The 15,147-nt window shown below is 44.9% G+C and overlaps 2 protein-coding genes across 4 annotated transcripts in view; both read right to left on the minus strand.

The window, feature by feature from the left end:
* Window positions 1–3,775: 3,775 nt before the first annotated feature.
* On the minus strand, window positions 3,776–11,336 carry LOC114066471 (aldose reductase-like). 3 transcript variants are annotated; one of them, XM_027901186.1, is made up of 10 exons: window positions 11,217–11,336; window positions 9,721–9,888; window positions 9,007–9,123; window positions 7,720–7,797; window positions 7,028–7,150; window positions 6,173–6,279; window positions 6,014–6,095; window positions 5,436–5,519; window positions 4,259–4,341; window positions 3,776–3,970 (listed from the first exon to the last, which is right to left on the minus strand). In XM_027901186.1, exons 1-10 carry the CDS (start codon window positions 11,280–11,282, stop codon window positions 3,928–3,930), a joined length of 951 nt encoding a protein of 316 aa, XP_027756987.1. In that variant the 5' UTR covers window positions 11,283–11,336; the 3' UTR covers window positions 3,776–3,927. The 3 variants fall into 3 exon arrangements, with proteins under 3 accessions (XP_027756987.1, XP_027756989.1, XP_027756988.1); XM_027901187.1 differs by lacking the exons at window positions 3,776–3,970; window positions 4,259–4,341 and adding an exon at window positions 4,354–4,958; XM_027901188.1 differs by lacking the exons at window positions 9,007–9,123; window positions 9,721–9,888; window positions 11,217–11,336 and adding an exon at window positions 8,512–8,614.
* A 3,282-nt stretch (window positions 11,337–14,618) lies between these two features.
* LOC114066473 (aldose reductase-like) overlaps window positions 14,619–15,147 on the minus strand; it is a 6,842-nt gene continuing 6,313 nt past the window's right edge. Inside the window, exon 11 of the mRNA XM_027901190.1 lies at window positions 14,619–15,124. The gene's annotated coding sequence lies outside the window, so the exon portion shown is untranslated. The remainder of the gene's footprint in view (window positions 15,125–15,147) is intronic.

The raw sequence follows: 15,147 nt of genomic DNA on the forward strand, positions 1-15,147 counted from the left end.
ACTGACAGGAGAAAACTCGCTGTGTCTGGCTTGTAAAAGCCAGGAGAACCTATTCTTTGCTCTAAGTGGAACAAACGCAGCTTCCAGTGCAAACTGTGGCTTAGGAGTAATTTACAATATAGAGAGCTTAATAAAGAAGAGCTTTAATTTTGGAAGACTTTAAAGTGCTTTGAAAGTTGCAGATGAGGAACAGTGACTTATTTTCATGAGTGGCATAATGATCATATTGTCCCTCTGTCTTTAGGGACGTGCTGAGGACATTTCAGAATAAAATGCATCATTGTAATCACGTGTGTATTACAGCCCGGCTAGGAATACTGGAAAGTTCCACTTAGGGGCGCAAGACAGCTCGTAAGTCAAGCAAGAGTGAATAATTTATTAAGATGGCTCCCCTTTATATAAGGGAAGCAGTGAATTTGCTAGAACAATGGGTGTGGATATAACAAATATGGAAAGGGAAGGAGGGAGTTTGCCCAAACTAAGAAAATATGGGAGGGGTTACAACTTTACATGGATAAAGAGGGAAGGGTTACAACCATATAGGGAATCAACCAATGAGAAATCAGGATAAAAAGAAGTAAACAGTTTAAGGGAGTTTTTTACAAAAATTATGGGGTGTAATAAGTAAATTCTGTTTTAACAGTAACCCAGAACTCTAACTGTAGAGTCCATCATGTCTAAAGGTGTTCTGTGTCTCCAAAAATGTTCTGTGGGTAAAAACAGCATCTTAATCTTCAGTTGACTTTTTCAGGGCTTCAATCCATTTTCTATATCGCTCTTCTTCCTTTTGCCCATCTTTCACAGTAGTGGCCAGTGATCTCACATCAGAAACTGGCTTTGACTTTTTTGCAGACAAGCATACACTGTTCTGCTAAAGAGGTCACAGTGCAGTGGAAAAAAACAGACTTGCCTGGGAGGCTTTGCTGCTTATTCACATGTAGAGAGTTTTTTCAGGTGTGAGTGTTTGCTCTGGGTGCCTCTCCCTGCAGCTTTATATTTTTTGCTTCATTTAACTAAGGAGGGGCAAGTAATTGGTTTTCCTCTTTAATGTTCTTCCTGTTTAGTATCAGCACATCAGCCATCCCTGGCAGAATGAGATGTGTCTTTTTTACCTGTTACACAACTTGGTGCTTATCTCTTTAGGTTTGGTTTTCCCTGACGGTTTCTTGTCAGGGAGATGCTTCCATCTTTTTACAAGAGGCTTCAGGTGGAAGTTCAGTCTTTTGTTTTTGCTGTTAGCTCTTGTGAGTGGGAGCCTTTCCCCTCACTGCTGCAAGAAATCAACTTTCCATTGTTTACCTCTTCCAAGGGCCTTGGGGGAGGAAGAAGTATTGCACATGTCACTGTGTGACAGCCAGCCTGCTAAATCTTATGCTCTGTGTCCTTGACAACAAGGCCAACTATTTCTTTACACTGAGCTGGCAATGAGGAACTGTGCAGGGGAGGAGGAATTTTGTTGCCTACTTGGTGGTTTTTGTTTGTTTGGTTTTGGTTTTTTTTGTTTGTTTGTTTTTGTTGTTGTTTTTTGTTGGTTTGGTTTTGTTTGGTTTTTTTTGGTTTATACATGTGTGAGGTTTTGCACTGAAACAGGATGTGTAGTATCATGAGTTTTCAGCTTGTTTTTCTGACCTTGCATTTAGTTACTGTAATTTCACCACAATTTGTGTCTTTGGAGACCAGCAGTATTTGGAGTCTGAGAAAAGGACCCAAAATAATGGAAGTGGGTATGTTCTTGTGAAGGTAGTCTTTACTAGAGACCCTGGTGGCCTGCAGAAAAGGCACAAAGGAGGGAGGAGACAGAGTTGCAATATGCAATGAATCTCTACTCCTGACGTAGAAAGCTGTGAAGGTCTGCAGCTTCGGAAGTACCAACATATACAGGCATAGCTTAAACCAGGGTCTGGAGGTGAGAGCATGTGGATTTCAAGCTTGAATCCCTGGGAAATGAAGGAGCGTCTTTAAACGGGAGATTTGTATTGCTCTGTGGGGGACTCCAGTTCAATCTCTGGATGCCAGGAGGCAGATCTGAGGGGCTTGGCTGGCCCTAACTGTAGAAGACCTCAGCCTCTTTTTTTACTCTGAACTCAAATCGATCTAGGAGTGTAGGCAGTGGTGACCTGAGTGGAGACCATGAACTACTCAGTGCCAGCCAGAAGCAATTCCAGCTACCACTGAAACTGGTATAAACACCGTGTCTCATGCTGGAACTTAGTCCCACAGTGCTGTGACTTAGGAACACTCCTGGAGACACAGGTGCACTGTTTGAAGGAGGTCCATTCTGAAAAGGCTTACTTCTGAGAGGATGGCAGCTGCTGGATGATTCATGCTTGAACAAGGAAACTATGGCCACTGGGTAACTCATGCAGGACAAGTAATGCACTGAAAAGACAGTGGTCTAAACCTCCGGCTCTCCCTGCATCATAGTAAGCATTGTACCTTTATTGTTCAATAAAAATATGTATTTGATCTCAGTAGAGCTCTCTCACCTCAGCCTGGGGCTTGCTGAGGGGTTTATGGGTTGCTTCATTTAGGAAGCTGCAAAACAAATGTTTTTGGGTTACATTTTCATGAATTCAAAATGGAACTTCTGGAAAGAAGGTCCTAAGGTGCTTGTTTTCCCTTGAGACCCAAGTGCAACTTCTAAGATTATGCATTTGTTTACATTCCCAGTAGTAGGAAACAGAAAGGTGACACAGCCACAAAATCAAATACCTCCTCATCTCACCCGGTTTTGTAAAAGGAGCCTCGATTGTTTTAATGTCTTAAATTTGAGTGTCAGGTGGAAAGGAGATTTGGGGATCAATTCCTTGAGACTACTCTACGTGTGTGCCCTGTGCCAGACAGGCTCCACAGTGGGTATCCATGCCTGTAGAGTGGTATGGGCAGCTCAGGTGCTCAGCTCTGCTATCACTGGGTTGGCTGGGATCTGCCACGGGGAGAGAGGTAGAGGGAGTGGTGGGCATAGGACTATGGGGGGGCAGGGGGCGCAAGCCCCTGATGCTGCAGTGCTGTGGGAGGGCTTGGGGTCCCCATCTGCAGCCCGAGGGCTGTGGGGCCAGGGCAGCAGTGGGATCGGGGGACTGGGCTGAAGAGAGCTGCCAGAGGAGATGGATGGAGCTAGATGGGTCATCATCCCCGAGCTAGGTACCTTGGGCTCACAGCAGTAGATGCTGCCAGGTAAGTTCGCCTGCCAGGGAGGCTGGCAGGGCCAGTGGGAAGGCTAGCCATCTGGGCTCTGCATTGAGGGGCTGAGCCTCTCTTGCCAGCAGATACAGGGGTTTCATGTGACAGCTGAAATGTCTCCAGCACCACCAGGGCTGAGGCCGGCAGGGAGGGGACAAGGTGAGTCACTGAGGGCTGGCTGCCCTCTGGCGCCTGCTGGAGAACGTGCTGAGGGGCTGTGCTGTCCTAGGGAAAATCCACACATTCAGGAGAAAACCTGAGGAAAAATACTGCCCACTGAGCATATGTTTTCTGTTTATGGATTATTATTTTTTTTAAGGTAATAAAAACCCTTTTCTCAGTTAGTTCTGGAGTGATAAAACTTCTGGTATCTCACTCATCCTGAGGAAGTGAATCTTTAGTTCACATTTCTCAGATTTTATTCCAATGCTCACAACTGCTGACTATCTCCTTAGCCAGATAAAGCAAGATAAAGTATATATGTGAAGGAGTAGTTCAAAGTCTCTCCTTTTTTTCCTCCTTAATAATTCCTCATTTTGAAAGAAAATTATTACACCCCACATTTTATTATTTTAGAACAATTTTACTGTATCTTTCTTTCAAAGAGAACAAACAAAATATAATCACTGAATATATATACTGTGACTTCATTGCTGCAGGAGGAGAGATGTAATAAGAAAGCTAGATAAACCGATAGGAAGAATATCAAACCAAGCTCTGAAGGAGGGCAAGATATAACCACCTTCAGTATTCTGCATTGAATGGGTAGTCCTTGTGAGTTTTGGCCCTGAAGGGAAAAAAAGACTTCATTTTAGCCATAATTTTTCTCCAGTATATCAAGCTCTAGTAGTGCTTAGAGAAGTGACCAAGGCAGGATCTGAACTTTATAACTGTAGAATGATTTTTTTTTCCCAGATTTGTTTTCCTGTACACTTGGAACATCCAAATCACTCCATCATTGAGGCTCTTGACATTCAAGGCAATATTTAGATGTAAAACCTCTGTGTAGTAGTATATTATAGTGTTCATTATTTAAGGTTTGGAAAAAAAACAAATACTAAATGCTACCACTTACGTGCTCATTGTATAGACTCTCCAGTTTCTGTTAAAGCTGAAAATAGTTGCCATCTCCTCTTTAGTCAGGTTGAAGTCAAACACCTAACAAGAGAAACAGCTGGAAATCATTTCTCTGAACAAATCAGAGAATGTAAGCAAAATCTACAAAATTAAAGAACAAGTCTAAAAGGGAGGGGGGCTGGTTAGAAGAAATTACTGTTTCATGGAAGAGAAAAAGGCATCTCTCTGTATTAGTAAGAGTGCATTAGCAGAGAAAATTAAAAAAAAAAATCCGAAGTTGCAATTATACATGCCAGCTGTTGCAGGACACTTGGAAAGCACTTGCATCTGCCACTTGTGCATCTTTCTGTCCTAATCCAAAGGAACATCAACAAGACTATCTATCAGTCTATCTATTTTGAAACCCTAATGATCAGTTTCAGTCAATTAACAATGGAGCAACACAGTTCGTGGACACCAGGACTATTTTCTTAATGCAAAGCCTTTTGTAGTGTGCTACTGCACTCAAGTGCCAATCCAGCACTATGTGCCAATTCATCTGCAGAACAGGAGACACCATGTAAAGTGACTGCTAAAATTATCAGCATACTATTACCTAAACTTGGTTCATTCCTGCTTTTCAGTTGTAGCCTTAAATGTAGCCTCAGTAGAGTGTGTAGGTAGACAGGCAAAAACTCGTTCTCTTGTCAGAGGAGAAGCTGGGAAGTAAGATATGCAGGTATCCCCAGAAATGCCAAGGCAGTGGAAAGAATTTAAAAATTTGTTTAGAAGGCCAGAACAGAAGAAACTTACAAATACCTGACAGTGCTATTTAAGCACCAGGCCCCAGGGAGAAAAAGGCAAGTTCCCACCTTCTCCAGGGCCTTTAATATAGTTTCTGTTTCTCTCTCACCTTCCTTCTGTTAGGGTTATCTCTCTCCGGTATAGAAGAAGAGAGAGATAACATAGCTCTCTCTGAACCCCCTCTGGACTACAGAAGGGAAAAAAAAAACATCTAACCCTCTTGAAGGCACTTTGCAGGCTTCCTAAGTGAAAATGAGTTTCTAGCTTTCCCATTACCAATTCTTCCAAAAGCACAACTATTCCTACAAGTGAGAAAGGATCTCTGTTTGCTGTGCAGGGAGAAGCCACGCTGTCCCTGAAGGGCAGCACCCAACTCACTCCTAATCCCTCACCTTGAAGTTCTCCACAATGCGCTGTGGTGTGACAGACTTGGGAATCACAATCACATTTCTCTGGATCTGGAAGCGAAGGAGGACCTGCAAGAACAGAATCAGAAAGAGGATGGTTCTTGCTCTGATGGAAGCAGAGCCTGTTCCAACAGTCATATTCCCTAAGATACACCCTTTTCTGCAGAGCTGCATTTCAAGTCATTCCTGTCAAGGCAATCCGTCCAGCACTGCTTGGAGAGCAAAGAGGGAAGTGGTGGAGGCCTCCATGGAAGACCACCTTTCCTATTCAGTTTAGGGACAAACAAGTCTTTTCTTACCCATCCAAGCCTCTATCAGGATTTCATTCTCTGTAAAAGAATTTGAGATGAAGACTGAAACATTACAGCATCTGAAGATGGTTCAAGAAAACGTTTCTTGTTGACAGTCAGAGGACACTTGTACTGCAGGTCACACAGTAAACAGATCTGCACTGCTACCTAACACCACAAGTGACAGGGAAGGAAGTGCCACCTTGTCCTCTACATTGACATTAGCTGTCCTGTGTTACAGGAACGGATACCCACTGTCTGGAATCTGTGTACCTGTGCTGTGGATTTCTTGTGCTTGGCTGCAATCTCTTTGATCTTGGGGTCATCCAGAAGGGAAGGATCCTCTGGCTTAGCCCTACACAGGGGAAAGATACTTAGTGTCTCAGTACTTCAAACATAACCCATACCAGTTCCCTTGCAAAACAATCTTACCATGGTCTGTCAGGAGAGCCAAGGGGACTGTATGCTGTCACAGCAATCCCTTTGGATTGACAGTAGTTTACCAGCTTCTCCTGGGTAAGGTATGGATTACATTCGATCTACCAACAGAAGGGTATAAAGATTAATAGCAGTACAACTGCTGTAACTCACTCCAGGCATTATCTCCTAATGCTCTTAAAGGTTGATATTTGTCCTCATGTGTTTGACTTCGAAAGGTATTATTCAGTCTTAGTTTTCTGCAGCACCTATCTTTACAGTGAGATTTCTTGTATCTCTGGGTTATTGCTCAGGAGAAAAAGCATTTCATAATACCCTTGAGTTCTTTGGCCCCAGGAAGGCACATTCTGAGATGAAGAAGGGAGTAGCTTTGTGTGCAGACAAAAACTAGGTAATTTTTTTGATATGTGTATATATACACACTTTATTTTTTATTTTATATAAATAAAAAAAATCTCCAGGGCAGGTATCAGGAAGCCACTGCTTCTGCACAACAGTTAAAACTGACCATCCTTTTCTAACTGGGTAACTCAGTGAATTGTGCATGCCTGCATGAGAGGAAACGGGTTGTGTGAACAATTATCTGCTATTAGTAAGAGATAGGTCATCACTAATAACAGAACAAGTACTGTATTTTAAGAAGTTCTTGTTGTAATTTGTGTACTACAACTTCATTCCCTATCTGGACACAGTAGATCTACAATATCTTTATGTATACCTAGAAGTAATCAGAGGGTGTTATTGTGCTGTGTCTATTTTCTCCTCCCCCTTGCATTTCCTCAAGCAACTGTAATCAGATCTTCATAATCCCTGAAAGAACTAGTCACCTGAAGTCACTTTGCAGCTTACCTGGACATTTGCAGGCTTGTGCTTCAGTCCTGGCTTGTTCAAGATTCTTTCAATCTGCTCATGGTTAAAGTTGGAGAATCCAATGGCTTTTACTAGGCCACAGTCCACCAGCTCTTCCATGGCCTGATACAAAGAGGAGCAAAGTCAACATCCAGTATGCAAGACAAGGCCTGAAGACACTATTCCTGGTATGTCTTTGTTTGCCCTCACGGGAAGGGAAAGACAACTATTTGGAGTTGCAAAGTTTGTCTCTTGGGGGAGAGTGCACACTGGTGTATTTGTGCCACGTCTTCTATCTCACCCAAACCCAAAGGCTCCTTCTTGAGATGGCAGAAATTCACACTAAGTCACTTGCACTTGGAAAATAATGATAAACAATAATGTGTTGAGCGAGCACCAGGGGGCTGTACTGCAGCTGTGGACAAAATCACAAACTAATTTACTTCAGCAAAGTTTATTTGAGCAGTTTAAGGGTGGTGATAAAGACAGTTCTGTTTCTGTTATGGTCAAGCAATCTGGTCTGCAGCTCTGCTGAAGATTATCAGCTCCACTAAGCATGTATGTTTTAAAAGAACAACACTGTATACAGTCTGATAAATACATAAGAACTTTGTGACTGCTGAAGGTTATGAAAGCATTGAAAAGACTGCCAGTGACAGAAAACATGCTTCTCTCACTGTGACTGAACTTACCTCCCATGTATCTAGAAAATCGGCGTTGCTGGGTATAGACATGCCTTTGTCATCTGTGGGGAACAGCTCTTCTCCTGCCTGTCAGTGAGAGAGAAAATGCTTGAAACACTCATTATTGGGAAGTTAATAGCAAGACAACTGAAGACAACATTAACTTTAACTACTAGTACAGAAAATACTAATATTTGTCTACATCATTCATGCAGGTTTATGGTCTTTTGCCAGCAACCATTCCTAGTAGGAGGGACAGGTCTATCTTCTGGATGAAGTAAAGTAGTGAGTCACTAAAACACATACAGATAAACAAATCACACCACTTGTGGAACAAATTGGAACAAGCTTCCTGTACTCCGTCATGCCTTTAAGAGAGAACTGTTTTTTTGAAGGACCTGTTAAGGTCCCACAAAACATTTAAGTCAGGTTTAGGGTGAGCCACTTCTGCTGAAAAATGTATTGTGTAAACACACAGGTCTCTCATGAGGGGAGCCTCAGTTTAAATTAGTGGCACTTGGAAAATCAGAAAATCCCAATATTGCTCCACATCTAGTGTTGTGCAAATATCAGAGTATTAAGGTCTTTGTTCAAATAAAACCTACCATGACAGCTTCGAAAGTATGACAAACAGTTGACACAGTCTAAAGCAACAGATAGGATGAAGGCCTTAATCTGTCTTTTAGTAGCAGAAAGGAAATGCCAAGACTAGACACAGACTGAGACATCAGCTCCTTTAAAGTATATGAATTATAAGATGTACTTTATGTACTTCTGACATGGATGTCAAAAATATCTCACCTTTTGAAATTCAAGGTCTGTGGAAGAACTTTAAGACTCCTACAGCAAATGTCAGCTCAACCTCTACTATATTAAGGACTCAGTGATTAAAGAAAGAAATGGAAGACAGAAACAGTCTGTTGTTCTGTGATTCTGTAACATGCAAAAGAAAGAATTTCTGTCAGGTAGCAAAGTACAGCCTTCCTTCCCACAAAGCAGGGAAAGTTGATTTAGCCGAAAGTAAAGCAGCACAACTCAAGCTTGCAGCTGGGACATCTGATCTTAGTGCTAGGTTTGCCTCTGTGTTATCAAAAGGGCAGAGGACGCTGTGCAAGCTGCAGTCTTGGGGGCAGAGATCAGGAGCGCAGCTGACGTGGGCAGAGTAAAGCTGAATGGCAGCACCGGCACAGTGCTGGTACGCACCAGACACCTGCTCTTTCTGGTGCTGCAAGTGCTACTGGCAGTTTTGAGCAGCTCTCCCAGGAGGAAAATCCAAGGGCATTGATGTGGCTGTACCTTGAACCCAGTAGGCCAGTGCATGAGGTAGAGATCCAGGTAATCCAGTTTCAGGTCGGCAAGAGTCTTCTGGCAGGCTCCCTTCACCAGAGGCTTCTCGTGAAACGTGCACCACAGCTAGAGACAAAAAACAAGGCACACTGTAACCTCCTGGGTTAAATATCTTGGAATCCTTCTGTACTGTTCCAGCAAGAACCTGTTTCCTTTGGAAGGTGGTGTGGAATTAGGCCACCCTATTGCTTTTCAGATGGGGCTTGCTCTGTAAGCAGGACTGGGCAACGGCCACTGATATCAAGGGCAGTATGTGCTGCGGTGGCATGTGTGATCAAAATGGGTTGTAAACTAAAAACCGATCCTGTTCCATTAGTCAAGATATGCAAAAGCCACTTATTACAGGCAGATATGGGTTAAAGAGCTCTTTTTAAATTAATAGTTTCAGTGGTGAGCCAAATACAGAATTTCCATCAGAAGCAAGGAAAACCAAGGCCACTTTCTGAGACCATTTAAGCTTAACACATACTTTGAACAATCCCATGAAAATGGTGAATGTGAAGCATATATTAAATAACTCTATACAAAATACAGTGACAAAAAGCAGCTTTCATCAGTATTGGCCTGAACTATGCTCTGAATTACTCCATGCTATACCACACGGCCTTTCCCCCTGCTCTGAATTTCCCTCTTCCCTTGGATCCTAGGTCAGTATATCTTTACCTTACTGACGATGAAGAGGTCTTCTCGTTTCACAACACCTTCCTTGATTTTCTGCTGGATCCCTTCCCCAATTTCACTCTCATTTTGGTACACGTAGGCGCAGTCAAAGTGGCGGTACCCGGCATCGATGGCAGCCATCACTGCAGCTTTTACTTGCCCAGCTGCAGACTGAAAACAAAAGGTTAAGATCGCATATCAAAGCATACAGACCATTTCCTAGTTACTTGGTAAAGAAACACATACAGTGGGGTTTTAAGTAGAGTTCATCCATGCCATGTTCTTAAAGCCAGATTCATCTTACAAATGCAAGCTGATGGGTTTGAAGCCAGCCTCCAGCCATTTAAATATTGCCCCAGTCCCATGCAGACTCAGCCCAACAGCCAGGTAGAGCAGAGCCCCCAACACCAGGACAGCTTGCCAGAATAGGACCAGGGGAACAAGGTTTGTGCCAGGGAGCTCTGAAGTGCCTTTCACCTAGCAGTCCTCACTTCCCAGTGCTGTATCTAACAAGAGAAACAGTCAACAACTGCCCAGCTGGGGAGGGCAGCAGTCTACACCTTAGTCATCCACATCACCATGGAGTATTGTACCATGCTCTAGCCCAGCCCCTGCTGGGCACATCTCACATGTAATTTGAAGGTTACATCAGCTGCTTCTTTCAGAGACAGAAGAGACGTGCATTTCTATGTTCTTCTATATCTTGACAGGGGTAAGAGCTGTGCACAAAGAAATGCTGGCATATATCTTGTTCATACAAATTTAGCAATGTTTGTTTTCAGGCATTGTATAGGTCACTGATTTTGCAGTCATTGTAACAGCAGTGCAAACCTCTTTGTCAGAACTTGCTTGAAACGCATGAATTGTCTTCTAAAGCCGTATCATATTATCAGAGGATTCCTAGTGACCTCGCCCAGGATTGAAGTTACTCAGCACTGAAGCAGCAAACGAAGCAAGCCGAGTGCCCCACTGCAGCGGCACGGAAGCCTTGGCTGCGGGAAGGGCTGGGGAGCAGCAGGGAGAGGGGCCCGGCAGACCGCAGCCGCGGGAGCCTGGCCGGGACGGGAGAGGATGGGATCCGCGCATCCGCGGGGGCGACGGGAGGAGGGGAATACGTGAGGGAAGGAGTCGACTTTCCCAGTCCGGGCAGACCCAAGAGTCAACTCTCTCCCATGGCAGGAGCAGGACGGCAAGGGCGGGGGGCACGCTAGGGAAAACAGCTTCAAAAGCAGCGTGGGGCTCTGCCTTCGGGGACGACCGGAGCGAAGTATCCTTAGTGGTATCCCGAGCTGTCGGGAACACCGACAGCGCTGCGCTCCGCCCCGGGGTGTCAGTGGGGACGGGTCATCGAGCTGAAATGAGCCAAGCTGCCCCCGCTTCATACACAATCCAGAGCGCTCCGGACCCCCCCGGAGGAGACTGCACCGGGTGCAGACCCAGCCCTGCTGAGAGAAAGGCACCGCGGCGCGACCCGGGGGCACCGCCCAGATCCCCGTTACCTTCCATGTGCCCAGCCCCATGACGGGCATCTTGGCCCCGGTGTTGAGCTGCACGCAGGTCGCCATAGCTCCTTCCAGGAACGCTGCTCGGAAGCGTCGCCGGCCGAGCCATTTAATGACGGCCGGACCATGCCCGCCCCGTCCCAGAAGCCGCCCCCAAGGGACAGGCACCGCCCTACGGCCGCCGGGACAAGGACCTGGGGAGGGGTTAATGCGGCGTCTCCCCGAGGCCTCGGAGCTGCTCTCTCCGCGAGTGTGGGCTGTGAGCCTCGGGATAAGGAAAGGGCTCTGCGCCCATGGGCTGGAGCAGCGTGTCCCCGCGGCAGCGATGGTGGTCCAGGCTCTTGCAGAGCTCTAATAGCGTCTGTGTGAATCTGGAGCTTTCAGCTCTCAGCGCCTCTCGGAAAGTGGGATAATGCTTGCGGTAACAGGAGAGGAAAAGTGAGCTGCTTTGTAGGAGTAAATTAGAAAGCAGTGAAATTTAAAGAAGAATATTATTTTTAGTGTTGGGAGAGGCGTCTTGCAATGTTTTTTGAAGAACAGAAGATGTTACTAGGTTAAGGCCACCTAAGAAACTATGCCGATTGTTCCTGCTTGGCGAATTTACTTAGGTGCAAGCATTGTTTGGAGTATTATGGTGCATTTTTCTCTGTGTGCCTTTCCCACAGCAGATGTCCAGCTGTTTTGTAGCTATTTTTTTTTTTTTTTTGTCAGCAGCATCAGCCATCCTCAGCAGGATGTGATGTTTCAGTTACAAAATAGTATATAATGCAGTGTTTGCATTTTTTTTTTTTTCTTCTTTCTGGATTCCTTCCCTGTGAATTTGTTCTGAGCGTACTCCGACTCATGGGGTTTGATTCAGGGGTCAATGAAATCAATGGAAAGATTGTGATACTAGGAGTACTGATGACAGTATTTACAGAAAGCTGTTTACATGGGAGGCCTGCTGCCATCCTAGACTAGGGGGTTTCACACTTTTGTCCTTCCTACTGACCCTCCCTCAGTTCAGAAAAATGGACATTTTCCATCTGCAGAGCTGTAGGGAAGTTCTCTGTGCCAGTCATGGCATTGTGTCTGGTGGGCATTCCTGGTAAGCATTGCTGATGGTGGGCGAAGGACTGGAGCTAAGAGGGGCAGAGCAGCTGCATGGAGTGCATGCTGTTAGAGAGGTGGACTATGTGGTGTTAGATGGGCTGAGAGATTTATTTTCCATGCCTTGGTCTTAATTATTAGCAGAAGTCATGTGGAGACTTGTCCTGACAAAGACTGTTGCCCTTCACAGAAGGCACTCTATTCTGAAACTTAATTTTGCTGATGACTACTAAGGTTTATGCAATATGCACTTTACAATTCTTTTTTTTCAAAATAAAATGATGAGTCATGCCTGTGATTTGGTTTTTCAGGGCAAATACCAGATTGCCTCTGCTCTCCTATTTCCTGAATGCTTAAGCTAGTGTTCTGCTTTGACTCCAGATGTAGAAAGTCTCAGTGTAGAAATTACCAGAATCTATCAGATTTTTGTGTTGCTTCTGCTACAGCCTGTGAAGGTGGGTGCTTTCTCCAATGGTTTCTTGAATAAGAGGTGTCTCTGTCTTTTAAGAGAGGATTTAGGGCAGAAGGTTTGCATTTTGCTTTGTTGTGCCTCTTGGTGTGAGTCTTTGCTTAGATCATGCCAAGACACGGGACCCATCAGTTGTTTCTCCATCCTGAAGGTGTGTCTGGGGTTGTCAGGTCATGGCAGGGCCTTTAGGAAGGAAGTATTGTATTTGTCAGTGGATGACAACCTGAAATGCCAAGCTATCAAAACACCTGCATCCTCCACTGGAAGGGAGAGGCTTTATCAGGGGAAAGCTTTATTCATTCCAGTAGTTACAGTTAACACCAACCTGTCCCAGTTACTGTGTCAGTCAGTCAGCACAGAATAGCCTGGAGAGAACCTAACACTCCACTGTCAGACTCTGTAACACATTTCAGTTCCACCATGCACCCCCTGCTTTTATGCAGCATCCCACACCTGCTTAACACTGTCTCCCCTCTCTCCCCAGTCTCTGTTACTCTGCATTTTTAATAGCTAGTTATCAGCACAGTATACCAACCAAATCAGTCCACAGTGATACCACTGTACAGTTTTCCAGCAGTTTCAGGTGTTGACCTCCTATTGCTTGTTGATCTACCATCCACTAAGGCTTTTTTGTAAGTAAATTGTCATATTCAACTGTTCTTGTCAGCACTGCTCTGTCAATCACAGCTTATTATACAAAGTTATTCAACTTTTGATCAGGACAAGATCTCCATGCTCTTGTGATATCATTTAAAATTGAATAAGGATGAGTGCTGGGTTAAGGACTGGCTGATGGCAGGGCCCACACAGTGGTGGGGAACGGGGCTGCATCCAGTTGGCAGCTGGCACTAGTGGTGTCCCCCAGGGATCAGTGCTGGGCCCAGTCCCATTTAATATCTTTACTGATGATCTCGATGAGGGAATTGAGTTTACCATTAGCAGATTTGCAGATGACACCAAGTTGGGGGGTAGTGTCAATCTGCTAGAGAGTAAGAGGGCTCTGCAGAGAGACCTGGACAGGCTGAATCCAACTGTATGGGGCTCAGCAGGGCCAACTGACTCCCGACTGCTTGGCAAGTGGCCAGGCAGAAAGGGACCTGGGAGTTCATTGATAGGAGGCTGAACATGAGCCAGCAGTGTGCCCAGGTGGCCAAGAAGGTCAATGGCATCCTGGCATGTATCAGGAATAGCATGGCCAGCAGGACCAGGAAAGTGATTCTGCCCCTGTATTTGACCCTGGTGAGGCCGCACCTTGAGTACCGTGTCCAATTCTGGGCCCCTCAGTTGAAGAAAGATACTGAGGTGCTGGAGCATGTCCAAAGAAGGGCAATGAGACTGGTGAAGGGTCTGGAACACAAGTCCTATGAGGAGCAGCTGAAGGAGTGGGGTTGTCCAGCCTGTAGAAAGGAGGCTCAGGGGAGATCTTATCACTCTCTACAACTACCTGAAAGGAAGCTGTAGCCAGGTGGGGGTTGGTATCCTCTCCCAGGCAACCCAGCAGTAGGACAATAGGGCACAGTCTTCAGCTCTGCCAGGGAAAGGTTAGATTAGACATTAGGAAGAAGTCCATTGAAATGGGCTGCCCAGGGAGGTGGTAGAGTTACTGTCCTTGGAGGTATTTGAGACTGGGTGTGGCACTTCGTGCCATGGTAGAGTAGACAAGGTGGTGGTGTGTCAAATTGGACTCGATGATCTCAGAGGTCTTTTCCAACCTAGTTGATTCTGTGATTATTTTCAATGACATTGCTCATGCAAGTTGTTGCTTGGTTTGTTAATTTTCACATTAGAGTAAAACTTCCAAACGAGCAGTAATCCAAACATTTTTATTTTGGTTAACTGTGTCCAGTTTCAGCCTGTAAAAAAAACACAACTGAATTAAGGCCCAGTATGAGTTGGTATGCATCTGTAGGTTTGGACACTTCTCCCATTTATTCTTCACAGAAAGCTTTGGACTGTGCTCTAGAAGTAAAATTAATTGTTGTCTTTTGTCTTCAGGCAGCAATTATGTAGTTCATTCTTTCAGGATGGATCTTTCTTCTGCGTTCACGTATCTTTAACCCTGCAGCCTTAAGTGGTATTGATGCAAGACAGAAAATAAAATCAGTTGCTAGGTTATTCTGTTTTCTGCTTTACTCCTTCAGCCATGCAGAGACACGCATCGAATGAGCAGAGGATTATTGCAGCCCATATTTTGTTCTCCAGAACAGCTTTACTATTTTGTTCCACCAAAGAAGAAAAACCCAAAGTCACTGAATACATATACTGTGCCTTTGCTAGCAGGAGAGAGACAGTGTGCAGCTAGTGGGCAACTTCAGGCAATGGCAGAAGCTCATTATACTCCAGAGGCCTGCACGAGGGCAGCATAAAACC

This window comes from Empidonax traillii, unplaced genomic scaffold (genome assembly GCF_003031625.1).
Source record: "Empidonax traillii isolate 1590-97213 ecotype Southwest subspecies unplaced genomic scaffold, ASM303162v1 scaffold765:size308305, whole genome shotgun sequence".
Lineage (NCBI taxonomy): Eukaryota > Metazoa > Chordata > Aves > Passeriformes > Tyrannidae > Empidonax > Empidonax traillii.